General features: G+C 32.7%; 2 protein-coding genes across 2 annotated transcripts in view; both read right to left on the bottom strand.

Annotated features, from left to right (window-relative positions):
- The window catches only part of LOC142224204 (neuronal acetylcholine receptor subunit alpha-7-like), a 1091332-nt gene that overhangs the window by 854952 nt on the left and 214108 nt on the right, over nt 1-22272 (bottom strand). The window lies entirely within an intron of this gene.
- On the bottom strand, nt 1550-8573 carry LOC142224191 (uncharacterized). Its single transcript, XM_075293976.1, has 2 exons — nt 8457-8573; nt 1550-2380 (listed from the first exon to the last, which is right to left on the bottom strand). Exon 2 carries the CDS (start codon nt 2376-2378, stop codon nt 1776-1778), a length of 603 nt encoding a protein of 200 aa, XP_075150091.1. The 5' UTR covers nt 2379-2380; nt 8457-8573; the 3' UTR covers nt 1550-1775.

Below are 22272 nucleotides of genomic sequence, written 5' to 3'. Positions count from 1 at the left end.
TCCGGCATAAATATGAATCTACCGTTTAGGACGGATGTTAAAGCAGAGATACGTACAATTGCTGAAGCCCCTATATGGAGCAAGCAATATCCCTATCCCCTCTCTGCCAACAGTTTTGTAAATCAAGAAGTAAAAAGGTTATTAGAGGACGGAATTATACGTCCTAGTAAAAGTCCCTACAATTCACCCATATGGGTTGTTCCAAAAAAGGGAACAAATGAGAATGGAACGCAAAAGATGCGAATGGTTATTGATTATAAAAAATTGAATGAACAGACAATTTCTGATAAATACCCAATACCCGACTGTAATGTAATATTGTCCAATTTGGGGACAGCAAAGTATTTTTCCACGATAGATTTGGAATCTGGATTTCATCAGATTCTTATGAAAGAACAAGACATAGAAAAAACGGCATTTTCCGTTAATAACGGAAAATATGAATTTATTAGATTACCCTTTGGGCTAAAAAATAGTCCAAGCATTTTTCAACGCGCTATGGATGATATCCTTCGCGAATTTATAGGAAAATTTTGTCACGTTTATATAGACGATATAATCGTCTACTCGTCCACTATAAAAGATCATTCTGAACATTTGAGTTTAATAATAAATAAACTAAAAGAGTCCAATATGAAAATATCTTTAGAAAAATCTAAATTCTATGAAAAGGAAGTAGAATTCCTGGGTTACGTTGTTGCTCAAAACGTAATTAAAACTGATCCAAAGAAAATAGTAACGATTAATGAATATCCATTGCCTAAAACTCTAAGACAACTCCGAAGTTTTCTCGGCATGATCGGATATTATAGAAAATTTATTAAAAACTACGCGGACATAGCAAAACCGTTAACTAGATACTTGACAGGGGAAAATGGTAAAGTATCTCAACACCTTTCGAAAAAAATTGAAATAAAAATTGATGAAGAAGGAATCTTAACATTTGAGAAATTAAAAAAATTGCTTTTAGAACAAGTAGAATTAGTACAGCCTGATTTCAACAAAAAATTCGTATTAACTACTGATGCCTCTAATGACGCAATAGGAGCTGTGCTTAGTCAAGAGGGCAAACCCATCACTTTCATTTCCAAAACATTAAACTCGACAGAAAAGAACTACGCAACAAACGAAAAGGAACTCTATGCCATAGTTTGGGCTTTAAAAAATTTAAGGAACTATTTATACGGTAGCTCAAATATAGAAATCCATACAGATCACCAACCACTAACATTCGCTATTTCCACACGTAATCCTAATGCAAAAATTAAAAGATGGCGTTCTTTTATTGAGGAGTTTTCTCCCAAAATGATTTATAAACCAGGGGTCAGTAATGTTGTCGCAGATGCTCTTTCTCGACAGTATTTAAATAATATATCTGAAAAGGCGGGGAATTAAATAAAATAATTTATCAATGAGGGGGGGGAATAAATAAAAACACAATTAAATTTCGGGTTTAAAAAAAAATAAATTAAAATTTAATTTATTGGCGGGGGTATTCGTACCTTCGGGTATTTGAGCGAGAGAGTAAGTAAGAGAAAGTTTCGTTCAATTATATGTCATTTCAATTTTTTCATATTTCGTTATAAATTTCAGGGGTGTATTTTACAATTCATTGTACCTAAAAACTAACAGGGTGCCAACCTGAACATCCCGCCCAACTTGCAGGGATGCAACATAGGGGCAAGCAGGAGCTAGGGGACAATAAAAAACGAGAATTCAATTTACAATTCAAATGGACATACAAATACAAAAAACATAAATAAATAAATTCAAATTCAGTGGGACCCAGAATGGACGTGAATCACAATAGTAGCCGGCCCTTGACCGGTATTGGGGCTAACTGTGGTGGAGTTGGTCGGATTGTGGCCACAGGTGCATCGTCCACTGATGGTTCTCTGCTGCTGGGTCTCTGGGTTTCGTGCTACCCTCCTGGAGGCATTATTACGGCGCCGAGCATCATCGGAGCGCCTTTGATGGGTGTCACGTTGCGGTGGCTGTCTGATAGCTCTAGGAGCCTTCTTCACCTTTTGGGGTCGACTAGCGACGGTTCTGGGGGGATCTTCGCGCTTCCGCTGGTTCCCAACAAATCTGGGGTGGAGCATTGTGTGGTGCTCACCACAGCACTCCATACACCTTTCCCGACTCCTGCAATCAGTCCTTTTGTGTGACTCCGCCAAGCAATTAAAACAATAGCCGAATTGCATTACGGCTTTACGACGTCTTGCAGGGTCCATAGCTCGGAAACGCGGGCAAAGGCGGAGTGCGTGTGGTTGCAGACACACTTTGCATCTCACCTCACCACACTTCTTCTTTGGTTGGGCGACGTCCACTTCTACCTCAGGGCGCTCGTTTTTGAGACGACGTGATGGGCCAGACATGTCTGGAAATACGAAAATAAAAGATGGGACAGCACACACACAAAGAAAAGAAATGGTTATTAATTTTGTCCATCAACAGGTAGTAGTACGAGTTTGACAACGGGCCTTGTAATAGTACAATTTCCAACCCTGATGTCAACAACTCGCACTTTGTTGTCGGGGCCTAAGTAGATCTTTTCGATTCTACCTACTTTCCACTCTGGTGGAGGCAAATTATCTTTCCTGATTACCACCAGGTCACCAACGGCAAAATCTCTTTGAGGAAATTTCCACTTATTTCGCTTATGGAGTTCAACGAGATATTCCTCTTTCCACCTTTTGGCGAAAGAGTGAGAAAGGACCTTAAGTTTCTGCCATCTATTCACATAACTTAACGACTCAATTGCCGTGTCGGGCTCCGGTGGGAAGAGAAGGGCAGAACCTATAAGGAAGTGTCCTGGGGTCAAAGGAGCCAAATCGTTTGGATTATCGCTCATAGGACTAAGGGGCCTAGAATTAAGGCATGCCTCGATTCTAGCTAGCATTGTGCTGAACTCTTCAAAAGTAAACTTCTGAGCGTGAGACACTTTCTTAAGATGAGTCTTGAAACTCTTAACTCCTGCCTCCCAAAGACCACCCATATGTGGCGCACCAGGGGGAATAAATTTCAATTCTAATAATTGGAAGGCGTTAAGCGAAATAAGATTTTGCTTCACTTCAGCGAGAAATCGGGCTTGGTCTCTACCAAGAACATTAGAAGCTCCTACAAAAGATGTCCCATTATCCGAAAACATCTTAGAAGGGCAGCCTCTTCGGGAGAAAAATCGGGTGAATGCAGCAATAAAACAATCAGTCGACATGTCATTTGTCGCTTCCAAATGAATTGCCTTAGTCGCAAAGCAGACAAACACAAGCACATATCCCTTAGTGATACGGCAACCTCTACCAATGTAGGTCTTTATATCAAAGGGGCCTGCAAAGTCGACTCCAGTGCATGTAAACGGGCGAGACAGTGTAGTTCTCTCAGGGGGAAGAGCGGCCATAATTTGGTCTACAGTTTTCTTCCGAAACAATACGCATGCACGGCAATTATGGATGATTGTCCTTACGAGATTCTTCAATCTGGGTACCCAAAATTCCAATCTCATTAATCTCAACATTAATGCATTTTCACCATGCACCGTATTCTTGTGAATGTACTCCAGGTACAATCTGGTAAACCGGGCATCATAGGGTAGAATTTTGGGGAATCTCTCGTCATAGGTGAGAGTAGGGGAACGCGCAAGTCTACCATTCATCCGCATAAATCCATCAGAATCTATAAACGGATTGAAATTCAATAAAGGGCTCTTTCGAGATAACTGCGCATTGTTCTCCAGCGCCACATATTCAGGAAAATGTCGACGCTGGCAGAGGACAACAAGACGACCTTTCACAAAGTTGATCTCACCCTGTTCCAAGTTGAAGGATGAATGCGTCTGTGTCGATTTAAACTTCGGGTGTATTCGATGAAAGAATCTGAATACATATGACAAAACTCTTAGGGCTCTGGATAAATCAGAGAAACGGGCCAAAATATCCTCAGGAGGGGATAATTGGTTCAAATTGACTTGAATCGGTTTAGTTTCAAGATTCGTCATGATTCTAAACGTAGATTTTGGCCATTCGGAGCGAGGGCGACATAACCAAGCGGGACCTTTCCACCAAAGGTTATTTGTTAGAAGATCGCGCGCTGAAGAACCTCTCGAGGCTATATCAGCGGGGTTATCGTGTGACAGAACATGATGCCAGTTACTAGTACCGATTTTCGTAGAGATGTTAGCTACTCGATTCGCAACAAACGTAGGCCAGTGGCACGGGGGCTTCTGAAGCCACGACAAAACTATCGTCGAATCAGTCCAATAGAATGTCTCAATTTCTGGGAGACTCAGCTCGGAGCGAATAGTCTCAACCATATCAGCCAATAGAGTTGCACCGCAGAGCTCTAAACGGGGCAAGGATTCAACCTTGATTGGCGCTACCTTAGTTCGTGCTGCGAGCAGATGCGTGACATAATCACCAGGGGCGTTTTTAATTCGGACGTATAGTGAAGCCGCATATGCTTTCTCAGAAGCATCACAGAATGCATGAAGCTGAACTTCATGGTCTGGGCTGAAACCAACCCATCGGGGGATCTCTATCCGTTCGATTTCACTATAATCGTCCAAAAACGCAAACCATCTATTCCGAGTCATGGGTTTCAAACATTCGTCCCAATCTGTTTTGTCCTTCCAAATTTGTTGCATTATAATCTTAGCAACTATTATCTTAGGGGCCAGCCAACCTGCTGGATCGAACAATTTAGCTATCTCAGACAAAACGGCTCGTTTGGTGACGGAAGATCTAGTAGGGGCTAAAACCAACTTGAAAAAGAAAACATCTTTTCCAGCGTTCCAACGTAAACCCAGAGTCTTGGCGGTACTTTCATTGGAAATATTCAAAAAGTCATTATCCAATAAATATTCGGGGGGTAAATCTAACAAAAGACCCTGCACATTAGAAGTCCATTTTCTTAGATTAAACCCAGCAGAACCTAGAACTTCCATAAGTTCATCACGGCTCGTCATGGCATCATCTAAACTGTGAGCTCCTGCCAAAATGTCATCGACATACATCTGCGAACGTATTATCTCCGCAGCAGTCGGGAACTCACCCTCGACGTCATCAGCAAGTCTAAGTAGGGTCCGAATAGCAAGATATGGGGCACAGTTCACACCAAATGTGACCGTGTTCAATTCGAAATCTTGGATTATATCATCAGGGGCTAGACGGAAAACAATTCGCTGATATGACGCCTGATCGGGATGAATCAGAATTTGCCTATACATCTTCTCGATGTCGGCATTGAAGACAAATCTAAATAATCTCCATCGGAGAATCAAAACAATTAGATTTGCTTGTAGAACGGGTCCAGTATACAATACGTTATTAAGACTAACGCCATTAGAAGTGACACTGGAAGCATTAAACACCACACGTAATTTAGTGGTGGCGCTGTCAGGCTTGAAAACAGCGTGATGGGGTAAATAATACACAGTATTAGAAGAATGTACCTTATTCTCATCAATCATGGTCATATGTCCCAAATCAGCGTACTCTTGTAGTACCCTGTCATACTGAATCTTCAGCTCGGGATTTCTCATTAACCGCGACTCATTTCGCTTAAATTGAGAAATGGCATTATTCCGGGACAAACCAAGTTGCAAATCTTTGGGGTATTCACGCTTAAAAGGCAGTGAAACAACATATCGACCATTATCATTACGATAAGTCGTTCGTAGGTATAATTCCTCACACCATCTATCCACTTCTGACATAGTGCATACTTTCGGTACATCTTCGATTTCCCAAAACCTAGCAAGTTGATCATTCACCTCTATGTGGCTGTAAAATGATACCACCGACTGTAGGGGCTTGGTTTGGGAGACTTTGCCAGTCACGATCCAACCGAAAACTGATTTCTGGGCAATAAGATCACCATTAGGGTGCTTATGAACATCAGTATGCATTATCCGAGAATATATATCACCACCCAGTAAAAGGTCCATATGAGAACACTTTAGATCACACATCGTGACTTCGGGCAGATCTACGTCTAGTAGCTGTGACAATGAATAAGTAGGCAAACGACCAGTTAACTTGTCAACCACATACGCATCTGTCGACAACTCAAAAGTTGGGTCAATAGGGGAGCACAAAGAGATCCTACAAACATTAGTAGACTTCGCCGATATCGTGCCGTTTAGGCCAACAATATTCGCAGAAGTAACTGGGAATATCGGCAAAGCAAGTTTCTTTTGCAACTTTCGGGAAATAAAAGTTGCTTGCGAGGCAGGATCGATCAATGCTCTAGCAGAACACTTCACGCCATGACAACACAAATCTACCACAGTAGTTCCCAAAAGAACTGTAGAAAACTGTGATGTTTCCATAGCAGTTGCAAAAGTTTGCAACGAACGGGCAGCCTCTGATGTAGAAGGAACATCGTCAGAAGCTGATCGGGCTGGATTTCCCATATCGCGGGTCATTCCAGGTCGTGAGCTCGAATCTCGACTTACTTGTGCTGAGGATTCCCTTCTATGCAAGTGAGAATGATGTTTTTGTTTGCAGAAGAAACATATATTTGAGCTCTTACAATTGCTAAAAGTGTGCGACGAAGCTAGACAATTTGTGCAACATTTGAGTCGCTTGACGGTTTCCAATCGATTGTTAACCGACATTTGAAGAAATTCTTCGCATAATCGTAGGGGATGCGATTCGGAACAAAGAGGACATTTCTGCTGAGAATTAGATGGTATAATCGTAGAGAAGCTCTTAAAACTTCTATTACCATTATTATTAGTAATTGACTTTCTCTTTGGGCTAGTAGGTTTTCTTACATAACTCGGACCAGAAGACGTCGAAATATTATGGGCGCCTTTAATGTCAAAGACGGACTCAAGGGTCTGATACCGAGCAGTCAAAAACTTATCCATTGTTTCCCATTTAGGTAGGTCAGAACTTGACCCTTGAGATTGCTCCCAATGTCCTAGGGTAACTTCAGGAAGACGGGTGGAACATATGAAAACAAATATAACGTCCCAATTCTTCGTATCAATGCCCAAAAGAGACAAATTAGTTATGCAGTCGCTCATAGTACGCTGCAATTGCTTAATAGAGGGGCCAGATTCCTTTAAAACGGGTGCAAGATTGAATAAAATCTTGAGTTGGGCGTTTACAAGAACCCTTTTGTTCTCATAACGATCGACTAAATTTTGCCAAGCCATCTGAAAACCCTCATTAGTAATCGGACATGTTTTGATTATATCGCGGGCTTCACCTTCCGTCTTTTGCATCAGATAATACATTTTCTGAATATTACTGATATGTTCATTATCTTTATATAGGGCAGAGAACATGTCTCTGAACGTAGGCCAAGATTTATAATCACCAGAAAAAATCTCAGTATCACAAGGGGGAAGGTGAATTGGAAGGGATGAACTAGAAGACTTCTTCTTCGCATTGAGCTTTTCAATTAAAGACTCAATAAGGGCTAGTCCACGCACATACGTCTTATATGTTGCGATATATTTTGCCTTAACTTTGGCAATATCATCACTAGAACCCATAGTGTCACACAATTCCTCATAAATTTCACGGAAATTCTCCCAAAGTCGAATAATTTCCTGTTTATGAATGTTGAGGCTGTGGACGGTGTGATCATCCTCCTTGAGCGAAGTCACGAACATATCCAAATCAATTAAGCGGTCTGCACTTTTAATCAAATTCTTGATATCAGACATTATTATTTTCAATAAAATTCAAATTTCGAGTAAAAAGTTTAATTTGGTATGAAAACGGGGTTGCAGAACTCAATTCCAACAACAAACGTAAATAGGGTTCAAAAAATTCAAAAAAGTTATGATTTTTTTTTTATTATTGGCAATAAACAAATATTTAATGCCTTTGAATATTTTTCGTAAATTAAAAAATATTTCAATTTTGGTCTTACCAACACCACTGTGCAGCAAAACTACGTATTAGTATACGATACAATGTGCAAGAATCAAAAATATTTCAAACGGGCGAAACTACGGGGTTAGTTCGATATCAATTTAATTTATTATACAAAATAGTCACAATTGCCTCTTACTTGCAATATTTTTCAATAATTAATTAATTAAAATAATTAATTTTAATATTTGTTTTTCAATGTAAAATAATTTTCAAAATTATTTAATGAACAACTTTTGTTCCTATCGAGCCCACTGTGCAATGTTCAGTTACAACTCACTCGAACATGTAATGCAACCTGTAGTACAATTGAATGCAACACACACGTATGTACGTATAACAGTCAACCACACTACTGGATATGAGAGACGGGAGTGGGGGTAATAATGCAAGCTGTTGTTTTCGTTTGGTTGTTAGAAACCAAAGCGTATGGGCAAATGAAAATACAACAACAACACACAGGCAAACGAAAGAGTGACTTTGTATTTATTATTTCTTTTATTTTATTGATATTCTTGCACTTTTGTTTACTTTATTTTCACCACTAATAAATGTCAACAACCTTACCTTGGTATGATGAATATTATAGGGGAAAACAATGGTGATAGCCAATAATTTAGGGGGTAAAAAATACCAAAATAACCAATTGATTTTCGGGCTCTAAAAAGAGAAGCTCAATGATAAATTATTTTATTTTAAATCTCGGGCGGTTTAATCCGGCTCGAAGGACCAATGAAAAGGCGGGGAATTAAATAAAATAATTTATCAATGAGGGGGGGGAATAAATAAAAACACAATTAAATTTCGGGTTTAAAAAAAAATAAATTAAAATTTAATTTATTGGCGGGGGTATTCGTACCTTCGGGTATTTGAGCGAGAGAGTAAGTAAGAGAAAGTTTCGTTCAATTATATGTCATTTCAATTTTTTCATATTTCGTTATAAATTTCAGGGGTGTATTTTACAATTCATTGTACCTAAAAACTTAAATACATTTAACGAATCTTTATGGTAAGTAAATCTAATTTTTCATTGCACCAAACAATAGTGAACTTTGAAAGGACTAGACATATCATCGAATATGACACCAGGGAAAATTTAAAATCCATCCTTATTGAATTTCTTAGGCCAAATTTAGTAACTGCGATCCATTGCACTCAAGAGGATCTTTATGATTTTAAAGAGACGGTAAAAGGAGTTTTTACAAATATATTTGTTTACACGCGTATTTTTCCAATAGACGTAACAAATGTTGATGACCAACAGAGTATAATACAGGACACACATTCTCGAGCTCATCGAAGCTGTAGAGAAAATCATAAACAGATTTATAAACAATACTATTGGCCAAAAATGGCAAAAGACTTTAAAGAATACATCAGACATTGTACTATATGCAACAGGCATAAATATAACAGACATCCTCAAAAAGTCCCAATCGGAGAGGCTCCGATTCCCAACAAGGAGGGGGAGTATCTAAATATAGACATTTTCTATGCAGAAGGTTTGAAATTTATAACTTGCATAGACTCTTATTCAAAATTTTTAGTTATAAAAGACATAGAAGATAAAACTAATTTAGGTGAAAAAATTTTAGATGTTTTACAATCCTTCCCAAATGCAAGAAAAATTACATTAGATAACGAACCAGGCTTTTGCACTGCACAATTTAAATCTCTTATGCAAAGATTAGGAATTGAACTATATTTTTGTACCCCACGTCATAGCACAACGAATGGCCAAATCGAAAGAGTCCATTCTACCCTAACAGAGATAGCAAGGTGTATTAAAGACGAATTTCATTTAGTGGATGATAGAGAAACCTTTTATAGAGCGGCCCAACAATATAATCAGACAATACATTCCGTGACACAAAGTAAACCAATAGATATATTTTTTAACAAAGTACAGCATAATTTAGTAGGAACTCTTAAGAAGGCGCAGGAGAAAATGTTATTAAAGAATAAGTCAAATCAAGTAAAAACATATGAAGAAGGCGACATAGTTTACGAGAAAATCATTGGACAAAGAAATAAATTATTACCACGTTTCAGGAAACAAAAGGTTAAGGAAGACTTAGGAAATAAGATTAGAATTAATTTTCGTAATAGGATAATCCACAAAGACAATATCAAAACCTAATTAGATATTTGAAATATTTTTCTTTTCAGAATATGATTCCTTTAATATTGTTTTTAACATTGTTCACAATTTGCGGAACTGAAGTCCAAATATTGGACTATACAAATTCTCAATTAATAACAATTCATTTAGGCCAAGCGAGGATACAGAATGGAAATTTTAAGCTTATTCATATTATTGAATTAAATGACTATGAACGAACCATTGACAACTTGGAAAGAGACATTGACGAAAAAGTACTCCGAAATAGAACAATACTTCCGTACTTACGACATGAGATCTATCAATTAAAAACTCAAATAAGAAAAATGAGACCAAGAGTCAAACGATCAATTAATTTATTGGGATCAGCTTGGAAATGGATAGCAGGCTCACCAGACCACGACGACCATGACATTGTAGTAAACAAAATTAACGGACTGTTAAGAAATAATGAACGACAGAGACTAATCAACGAAAACACAATAGAAAGGATTAACAAACTGACTAGTACAACCAATACAATTATTAAAACAATTCAATCATTCGAAGAAGTTCAAAGGACATTAGAAGAATCTATTCGGACCAAAATTAACATTCTAAAAACAGAAATAACTAATATAGAGTACGCTCTGCAATGGGCTAAAGTAGGTGTAGTAAATTCGTTCATATTATCAGAAAAAGAAATTAACGAATCTAAAGAGTTTCTGGATCATGAGGAATTCCCATATAATAATTTGGAAGAAGCTTTAGGATTTGCAAAAATTAAAATAGCAACTGACCATTCGTCACTAATTTATATTGTTAGCTTGCCATCAATCGAACGAACGAATTGTGAAAAGTTATTAATTAAACCAGTAAACCAAGACAAAATAATTATAAAAATTAATGAAGAAAATATAATTAAATGTGAAAATAGATTTTTTGAAATTATAAATGAATGTAATCAATTTAATAAATTAACAATATGCAATACTGAACATTTAACTGATATAAGTAACACTAATTGTATACCTTCACTTTTGAAAAGCAAGAATCATAATTGCACGTTTACAAATAATCAACATGTCATTAAAATACAAGAATTACATCCGGGAATTATATTTTTGAACAAATTTAACGGTATCGTCGAAGTATCAGAAAATAAGACATACGAATTATCGGGATCGTACTCAATTCAATTCCACAATGAATCAATAAAAATAGAGAATCGAACATTCATTTCAAGAGAAATTTCGACTTTGAAACCCCTTCCGGCTTTGCTACAAATAACAACAAATAAATCATTAATTGAAGAAGTCCTATCGTTAGAAATGATGAAAAATTTGCAAAATAATAATATTGATTCAATAAATTCCATATCAACTAAAGGAAAATTAATGTTTTGTAGTAATATCGGATTATTTGTTATACTAGCGTTTGCAATTTGCTTACTTTTTCGCAAACATAAAAACAATTCGGATATTAACGTAATTAAAATAGTCAATGAAGAAACTATACCAAACGCTTCATCTTCTTTACCGGAAACTACGAGAAAATTCTGTAGTGCTAATGATCTCCCAACTTTTTAACAATCGGGACGATTGATTTTACGAGGGGAGGAGTTAAGATACGGGATCAAATATCTTCAAATATTTTTGTATATTTTTTATTTGTCATTTTTTGCTTCTTTGCATTCTTTGCCACACGCGCGACCCGAATTGTGGAATTGAAAAACAAAAGTTTCATATTACACTATTCTGCAGACACTAAGTCAGCAGTGGAAAATATTAATTTAACATATTTAGATTTGTCAGCAGTTATGCTTGCTTTTTAAAAAAAGATAGCTTTAAGTTATACTAGGCAGTTGCAAGTTGCCAATGGGCAGTGACACTAGTTGTAAGTTGCCAATGGGCAGAGACAGTAGTTGTGAGAAAAATAAAATGAAAATAAAGAATATATTTTTTAACGAAAAAGAAACCAAATGTATTAACTTACACATATAACAGGTTGGCTGATAAGTCTCCGGTCTGACACATAGATGGCGTCGCTAGTATTAAATGCATATTATTTTTAACCTTCAAATGATTCGTGTCAAAATTTGACGTCTGTAAGTCAATTAGTTTGTGAGATAGCGCGTCTTTTGTGAAGCAACTTTTGTTATTGTGAAAAAAAATGGAAAAAAGGAATTTCGTGTTTTGATAAAATACTGTTTCCTGAAGGGAAAAAATACGGTGGAAGCAACAACTTGGCTTGATAATGAGTTTCCGGACTATGCCCCAGGGAAATCAACAATAATTGATTGGTATGCAAAATTCAAGCGTGGTGAAATGAGCACGGAGGACGGTGAACGCAGTGGATGCCCGAAAGAGGTGGTTACCGACGAAAACATCAAAAAAAATCCACATAATGATTTTGAATGACCGTAAAATGAAGTTGATCGAGACAGCAGAGGCCTTAAAGATATCAAAGGAACGTGTTGGTCATATAATTCATCAATATTTGGCTCTGTGCAAAATGGGTGCCGCAAGAGCTCACATTTGACCAAAAACAACAACGTGTTGATGATTCTGAGCGGTGTTTGCAGCTGTTAACTCGTAATACACCCGAGTTTTTCCGTCGATATGTGACAATGGATGAAACATGGCTCCATCACTACATTCCTGAGTCCAATCGACAATCGGCCGAGGGGACAGCGACCGTCTCCGAAGCGTGGAAAGACTCAACAGTCCGCTGGCAAAGTAATGGCCTCTGTTTTTTGGGAATGGCATGGAATAATTTTTATCGATTATCTTGAGAAGGGAAAAACCATCAACAGTGACTATTATATGGCGTTATTGGAGCGGTTGAAGGTCGAAATCGCTGCAAAACGGCCCCATATGAAGAATAAAAAAGTGTTGTTCCACCAAGACAACGCACCGTGCCACAAGTCATTGAGAACGATGGCAAAAATTCATGAATTAGGCTTCGAATTGCTTCCCCACCCACCGTATTCTCCAGATCTGGCCCCCAGCGACTTTTTCTTGTTCTCAGACCTCGCTCGCAGGGAAAAAAATTCGGCTGCAATGAAGAGGTGATCGCCGAAACTGAGGCCTATTTTGAGGCCAACCGAAAGACTACTACCAAAATGATATAAAACAAGTAAGGAAAGTCTAAAGTCGGGCAGGGCCGACTATATTATACCCTGCACCACTTTGTAGATCTAAATTTTCGATACCATATCACATCCGTCAAATGTGTTGGGTGCTATATATAAAGGTTTGTACCATACATATAAATATCACTGGATTTGGACAGAATTTGATAGACTTTTACAAAATCTATAGACTCAAAATTTAAGTTGGCTAATGCACTAGGGTGGAACACAATTTTAGTAAAAAATATGGGAAACATTCAAATCTGAAGCAATTTTAAGGAAACTTTGCAAAAGTTTATTTATGATTTATCGTTCGATATATATGTATTAGAAGTTTAGGAAAATTAGAGTCATTTTTCCAACTTTTCGACTAAGCAGTGGCGATTTAACAAGGAAAATGTTGGTATTTTGACCATTTTTGTCGAAATCAGTAAAACATATATATGGGAGCTATATCTAAATTTGAACCGATTTCAATAAAATTTGGCACACATGACTATATTACTAATTGTACTCCTAGTGAAAAATTTCAACCAAATTGGGCCAAAACTCTGGCTTCTGGGGCCATATAAGTCCATATCGGGCGAAAAATATATATGGAAGCTATATCTAAATCTGAACTGATTTCAATCAAATTTGGCACACATGACTATACTACCAATTGTACTTCTTGTGCAAAATTTCAAGCTAATCGGGATAAAACTCTGGCTTCTGGGTCCATATAAGTACATATCGGGCGAAAGATATATATAGGAGCTATATCTAAATCTGAATCGATTTCAACCAAATTTGGCACGCATAGCTACAATGCTAAATCTACTCCCTGTGCAAAATTTCAACCAAATAGGGCCAAACCTCTGGCTTTTAGGACCATATTAGTCCATATCGGGCGAAATATATATGGGAGCTATATCTAAATCTAAACCGATTTCAATCAAATTTTGCACACTTGACTATACGACTAAGTGGTATGTTTGTACAAAATTTCAAGCAAATCGGTATAAAACTCTGGCTGCTGGGTCCATATTAGTGCATATCGGGCGAAAGATATATATGGGAGCTATATCTAAATCTGAACCGATTTCTTCCAAAATCAATAGGGTTCTATTCTGACCCAAATTAGGAACATGTGCCAAATTTGAAGGCGATTGGACTTAAATTGCGACCTAGACTTTGATCACAAATATGTGTTCACAGACAGACGGACGGACGGACGGACGGACAGACGGACATGGTTATATCGACTCAGGGACCCACCCTGAGCATTATTGCCAAAGACACTATGTGTCCATCTCGTCTCCTTCTGGGTGTTACAAACATATGAACTAACTTATAATACCCTGTTCCACAGTGTGGCGCAGGGTATAAAAATTGGAAGGTCGTTATAATCGTTGTATCGCTCTTGAAGGGAACTACGTTGAATAATAAAAACGAATTTTGACAAAAAAATGTGTTTTTCTTTGTTAGACCGAGGTCTTATCAGCCAACCTGTTAGTGTGGTTCATTGTTGGGTTTAATGAACTGCCTGAATTTATTCTGATAATTGGTTGATAGTTTTGCTGCAAGTAGTGGATGCTGATGAGGAATGTGGTAATTCCGAAACGTGCGTCCATCCAACCATCTTGCAGTCTATAGGGCTTTGCCCAAATAAATTTGAAAAACATTATTTTCCTCTGTTGGTTAAGCTACACTTGTGGTTTAGTCATGCTTTTAAGCTGAAATCAAAAAACCAACAACAAAAATTTTATTTCTCTAGAAAATTTTGTCAAAATTTTATTTCTATAGAAAATTTGTTTGCAAAATTGTATTTCTATAGAAAATTTTATCCAAATTTTGTTTCTATAGAAAATTTTATCAAAAGTTTACTTGTATAGAAAATTTTATCAAAATTTTATTTCCATGGAAAATTTTGTTAAAATTTTATTTCTATAAAAAATTTTTGTCAAAATTTTATTTCTCTAGAAAATTTTGTCTAAATTTTATTTCTGTAGAACATTTTGTCAAAATTTTATTTCTGTAGAACATTTTGTCAAAATTTTATTTCTCTAGTAAATTTTGTCCAAATTTTATTCCTATAGAACATTTTGTCAAATTTTTATTTCTATAAAAAATTTTTGTCCAAATTTTATTTCTATAGAAAATTTGTCCAAATTTTATTTCTATAGAAAATTTTTTCGAATTTTTGTTTTTTTTTTTGTTCTAACGACCTTAAATGTGTTAAGGCAAAAAAATCGATTCAAACTTTAATTCGAAAACGATTAGAGCTTTGTATAAAGCTATCATGGTTCATAGTCATGCCCAACAAATGCTCAAATCTCAAAACAAACTTACCAAATATTAAAAAAATATATATCTATCACCCGCAATCAAATCCCATGGAAAAACTGACTGAAAAAAGACAAATTGAAGATTTTTTCCACTCAGCACCACACAAGCACCAATCAGTGTGAACGAACACAATTTGGAAATTTATGGGCTCTGTCATGGAGCAGAGAGGAAAAAAAACTCTTGAAAATACCACACTAAAGTGAATTTATTTTTCTTCTTTGTTTTTTGTGTGCCCCCACAATTTACTCTTTCATTTTTTTATTTTGTTCTCGCTCTCATCTGCCATATACATATATCTTATGTGCAGGCAATTTTTTCGTTCTTTTTTTTTTAATAAAAAATTGCAATTTTCCTAAAACGAAACATAAAAGATTGTCATGAACAAGTACGAGTATTAAGTATTGATCCCTTTCAAGATAAATAAGAGGTCATAAATTTTTTTTATGTGGTTGATTTTCACGCACGCACACAAATACTCATGAAGATATGCACACACACCAACACACATACTCGAGAAACCACACGCCCACACAAAAAGATTTTGTGCCTTGCTGAAAGTTATTTAATTTTCGAAAATGTTTTTCTAAAATATTGACACATAGATTAAGTGTCCATGTGAATATTGAAACAGTGAATAATTGACGAAGAAAGTCCATGAAATTTATATGTAAATTTTTTTTTATTGAAAACAGAAATCTTTACAATATTGGTGAAAGCAAAGAAGACTAATGACAAACTGTTAAATGGATTAAAGGCATTATATAATTGGTTTTCCAAAAAACAAGAAGAATTGTTTTCTTTTTTGTGAAGAATGCGTAATTAAATTTGGTATAGGTAATGGGTTTATGGCTCTTTTGATTGGACAATAAAGAGAAAAAAATGGCAAAATATGATTTTTTATAAAACAATTTAGTTAGATATAAATTGTTTTATAAAAAAAAGGATATTACGTGTAATAGGTTCAATTTTGTACTATATTTTTAGCACATCGAAGTAAAGACTTTCACTCAGCATTATCATAACGGTCCATGAATCTACCGATCAGCGGTAATATTTTGTGCCCTCTTTTTTCCCTAAACAACATAGTGATGAGGGTTTAATATCTTTGATCTCCAAAAAACTGTGCCTACAAGAAATTTTGATTTAAGGCCCTATAAAATATATACCGATCGACGTTGAATTACCTCCTGGGTTGATCAAGCCCTTAATGGAGGTTCCTGGGATGCTCTTAAAAAGAAATTTTTGTGGAACAACTTCAATTTTTTGTGTTGGGTCATAAATGTCTTTTCTATTTCGTCAATAGATGTCGTTGAGTTCTTATATTTCCACCGCTGCAAAATCATATTGTGTCACACCACATAACTATTTTTCTTATACCAAGGTAGTTATATGATTTTCTATTTTCCTATTAGTTTTTAGAACTAAAAAAATTTCTTCTCTATAAAAATTTTCCATAAATTTTAAATTTATGATATTTCATAAAAACCATGAAACTATTCTCTTAGACTATAACTATAGTTCGCGATCCATTAAATATTTTATTACCCAATAGAATATGGTACCCATCTCAAATGACTAAAATAACGAAAATATATGAGTTCTTGTGGTTTCGTTCGATCCCTATCTCAACCTTCAAAGGACATGCAACATGAGATGGCTTTAAACAGTTTTGCGGGTTATAAAATATGACTCCGTTCTTTTGCACTTGAAGAAATCGCTAGAAAGCACATCGACTGGCTTAACTGTTGCTTGATACAGTTTTTGCAAAAGGGGTTAGAATCCCCCCATGGCAGGGATGATATGGTGCAGTATGTAATGCCATTGAAAAGCTATTGCTATGGCATCTTTGACTTTTAAACAAAATAATAAAATTGAAGAGCACATAAAAATTGGAATGTTCAGAATAAATTGGTGAGGTATATATTGGGTTGTGATCATGGTTGCCATTCGTGCCAAAAATAATCTATCAAAATTTGAAAAAAAAATTACCATAAATCTACCAAAAAATGTTATTTTAAAATTTTTGTATGAATAAAATGGTTTCATACTAACATATTTCTAGAGAATTCTTTGTCAAAATTTTATTTCTTTAGAAAATTTTGTGAAAATTTCATTTCTATAGACAATTTTGTCAACATTTTGTTTTAATAAAAAAAATTGTCAAAATTTTACTTCTGTAAAAAAATTAAAAAAAAAATTTTTTCTTTAGAAAATTTTGTCAAAATTTTATTTCTGCAAAAAATTTTGTCAAAATTTTAATTCTATAGAAAATTTTGTTAAAATTTTATTTCTAAAGAAAATTTTGTCAAAACTTTATTTTTATGGAAATTTTTATCAAAATTTTATTTCTATTGAAAATTTTGTCAAAATTTTATTTCTATAGAAAATTTTGTTAAAATTTTATTTCTATGGAAAATTTTGTCAAAATTGTATTTCTATAAAAATTTTTTTCAAAATTTTATTTCTATAGAAAATTTTGTTAAAATTTTATTTCTATGGAAAATTTTGTCAAAATTTTTTTTCTATAGAAAATTTTTGCAAAATTTTATTTCTTAGAAAATTTTGCCAAAAGTTTATTTCTGTAAAAAACTTTCTCAAAATTTTATTATTGTGGTGTAAAATGGGCGTGAAATTTTGACAAAATTTTATTTCTATAAAAAAATTTTGTCAAAATTTTATTCATAAGAAAATTTTTGGAAAATTTTATTTCTACAGAAAATTCTCTCAAAATTGTATTTCTATAGAAAATTTTCTCAAAATTTTACTTCTATAGAAAATTTTGCTCAATTCCATAGAAAATTTTGTCAAAATTTTATTTCTATAGAAAATTTTGTTAAAATTTTATTTCTATAGAAAATTTTGTCAAAATTTTATTTCTATAGAAAGTTTTGTCAAAATATTATTTCAATAAAAGATTTTGTCAAATTTTATTTTATAAAAAAAAAATTTTTGCAAACTTTTATTTCTATAGAAATTTTGTCAAAATTTTAACTCGGTTGAAAATTTTCAAAATTTTATTTCTATAAAAGACTTTGTCAAAATTTCATTTCTATAGAAAATTTTTGCAAAATTTTATTTCTATAGAAAATTTTGTCAAACGTTTATTCATAAAAAAAATTTTTGCAAAATTTTATTTATATAAAAAAGTTCTCGAAATTTTATTTCTATAGAAAATTTTGTCAAAATTTTATTTCTATAGCAAATGTGTTCAAAATTTTATGTTTGCCAAATTTCATTTCTCTAGAACATTTTGTGAAAATTTCATTTCCATAGAAAATTCTCTCAAAATTTTATTTCTATAGAAAATTTTGTCAAAATTTTATTTCTATAGCAAATTTTGTTAAAACTTTATTTCTATAGAAAATTTTGTGAAAATTTAATTTCCATAGAAAATTTTGTCAAAATTTCATTTCCATAGAAAATTTTGTAAAAACTTTTATTTCTGCAGAAAACTTTCTCAAAATTTTATTTTTGTGGTATAAAATAGGCGTAAAATTTTGACAAAATTTTATTTTTATAAAACAATTTTGTCAAAATTTTATTCATAAGAAAATTTTTCCAAAATTTTATTTCTATAGAAAATTCTCTCAAAATTGTATTTCTATAGAAAATTTTCTTAAGATTTTACTTCTATAGAAAATTTTGCTAAATTTCAATTCCATAGAAAATTTTTTCAAAATTTTATTTCTATAGAAAATGTTGATAAAATTTTATTTCTATAGAAAATTTTGATAAAATTTTATTTCTATAGAAAGTTTTGTCAAAATAATATTTCTATAAAAGATTTTGTCAAAGTTTATTTCTGTAGAAAACTTTCTCAAAATTTTATTTTTATGGTATAAAATAGGCGCGAAATTTTGACAAAATTTTATTTCTATAAAAAAAAATTGTCAAAATTTTATTCATAAGAAAATTTTTGCAAAATTTTATTTCTATAGAAAATTCTCTCAAAATTGTATTTCTATAGAAAATTTTTTTCAAAATTTTACTTCTATAGAAAATTTTGCTAAAATTCAATTCCATAGAAATTTTGTCAAAATTTTATTTCTATAGAAAATTTTGTTAAAATTTTTTTTCTATAGAAAATTTTGTCAAAATTTTATATCTATAGAAAGTTTTGTCAAAATGTTATTTCTATAAAAGATTTTTTCAAAAATTTATTTTATAAAAAAATTTTTGCAAACTTTTATTTTTATAGAAATTTTGTCAAAATTTTATTTCAATAGAAATTTTTTGCAAAATTTTAATTCTATAGAAATTTTGTCAAAAGTTTATTCATAAAAAAATGTTTGCAAAATTTTATTTCTATAAAAAAGTTCTCGAAATTTTATTTCTATAGAAAATTTTGTCAAAATTTTATTTCTATAGAAAATTTTGTTAAAATTTTATTTCTATACAAAATTTTGTCACAATTTTATTTCTATAGAAAATGTTTGCTAAATTTCATTTCTCTAGAAAATTTTGTGAAAATTTCATTTCCATAGATAATTTTGTCAAAATTTTATTTCTATAGAAAATTTTGTTGGAATTTTATTTCTATAAAAAACTTTGTCACAATTTTATTTCTATAGAAAACTTTTTCAAAATGTTATTTCTTTAGAACATTTTTTCAAAATTTTATTTCTGTAGATAATTTTGTCTAAATATTATTTATATAGAAAATGTTGCCAAAATTTTATTACATTATTGTTGTTTTTGATTTCAGCTTAAAACCGTGCATTGACTAAACTACAAGTGTAGCTTAACCAACAGAGGAAAAGTATGCTTGTCACGTTTATTTGGTTTAGGCAAAGCCGACTATCAAAAACCTTTTTTCGGGAGGTTCAAGTGTAGTTCACTTTTTCACAAAACAAATAAAAATTTAATTTCTATAAAGAAATTTTTTTCAAAATTTTATTTCTACAGAAGGTTTTTTTTATTTTATAAAAAAATTTTGAAGTCTTTTATTTCTATAGAAAATTTTGTCAAAATTCTATTTCTGTGGAAAATTTTTTCAAAATTTTATTTCTGTGGAAAATTTTGTCGAAATTTTATTTCTATAGAAAATTGGGCAAAATTTCATTTCTATAGAATTTTTTTTCAAAATTTTATTTCTATAGATAATTTTTTCAAAATTTTATACATAAAATATAAAAAAAAGTAAATTTTTATTTCTATAGAAAATTTTCAATTTCAAAATTTTATGTCGGTGGAAAATTTTGTCAAAATTTTATTTCTATAAAGGACTTTGTCAAAATTTTATATCTATAGAAAAGTTTTGTAATATTTTATTTCTATAGAAAATTTTGTCAAAAGTTTATTTCTATTTTTGTCATTATATTACCTCTATTGAAAATTTTATCAAAATTTTATTTTTATGGTAAATTTTGTCAAAATTTCATGTCTATAGAAATAAGATTTTGCAAAGTTTCATTTCTTTAGAAAATTTTGTCAAAATTTTGATTCTATAAAAAAAAAATTGTCAAATTTTAATTTCTATAGATAATTTTTTCAAAATTTTATTCATAAAAAATGTTTGTATAATTTTATTTCTATAAAAAAAGTTCTCGAAATTTTCTTTCTATTGAAAATTTTGTCAATTTAGAAAATTTTGTTAAAATTTTATTTCTATAGAAAATTTTGTCATAATTTTATTTCCATAGAAAATGTTGTTTAAAATTTAATTCTATACACAATTTTGTCAAAATTTTGTTTCTATAGAAAATTTAAGTACCTCTTAGTTGGAGAGGAATATTTTGCAAAATCTACAAAACATCAAGAATTCTACCAAACTACCAAACAAGGGAAAATCTCCCATTTTTGGTAGAATTCTTCCAACTGTTGGAACCGTGATTATTATATAAGTTCGTAGAGAAATGGGTTAGGGTAAGGTCACACTAGGCAAATATTTGACAAAAATAGGTGTAAAATTTTTATTCCAGTAGCACTTTCGAAATATCAGCATACCATTGTGGGAAAATACTCCTACCATGATATTGTACAATCAATATGGGATAAAAAGGTTTGCTGGTTTTCTTTATGTGACCATACCTTTAGAGTTATTTAGTGGTTACTTTGTTGCTTCGAAAAGTGATCTTTTCTCTCCTTTATAAAACAGTAAAAGACTATTAAAATAATGGAAATTATCAAAAAAAAAAAATATTTATTATAAAATTATAATAATAAAAATTAAGCCATAATCTATGTCATACAATAAGCAAACATCTGCATATATTTTATCTTATATTTATATGTTTATGTAGATGTTAAAGAATTTCATTATTTATGCCAAATTGAGATGATTTGCATATGCTGTGAGCAACTTTAAAAATACACAACTGTTGACAATAGACACACACACACGACACACATACACATAAAGCATATTTCACAGTTGGTATGGGACTAAGAAATAATCCCAAAAGCAACACAATGGCATTATGTGATAATAAACCTAAAAATTTTGATTTGTATTATGAAATTATTATATATGAAAATGATAAATGATTCGGTTTCTATTCAAGTATAAAAGATATGAAAACATGGTCTCATAAGTAATAAAATTTTTTTGTATACCCTAAAACCACATGGTGGTCAGGGTATAATAATATTGATCTACCAAAAAATGGTCCTACCAGAAATATTAATCTAAGACCGATGGTCGTCAAATTTGGCCTACTAACTGTGTAGGTGTAAAACCAAGTATAGCTCCTAATATCAGACATTTATTTTCAGATTAAGATAAAGCTCCGATGAACATGTACCCCTTAATCTTCTTAAATATGGAACACGCTTTATCTCCCAAACTTATTTCAATGGTCACAATAAGTTCTGTTTATTAA

This window comes from Haematobia irritans, chromosome 2 (genome assembly GCF_050003625.1).
Source record: "Haematobia irritans isolate KBUSLIRL chromosome 2, ASM5000362v1, whole genome shotgun sequence".
In the NCBI taxonomy this organism is placed as follows: Eukaryota; Metazoa; Arthropoda; class Insecta; order Diptera; family Muscidae; genus Haematobia; species Haematobia irritans.
Note: the sequence above shows the minus strand (reverse complement) of the source record. Positions and strands in the feature narration are given on the sequence as shown.

Excerpts from the sequence above, each read along its gene's own strand:
- LOC142224191 (XM_075293976.1), bottom strand. The coding sequence starts at position 2,378 with ATGTCTGGCCCATCACGTCGTCTCAAAAACGAGCGCCCTGAGGTAGAA.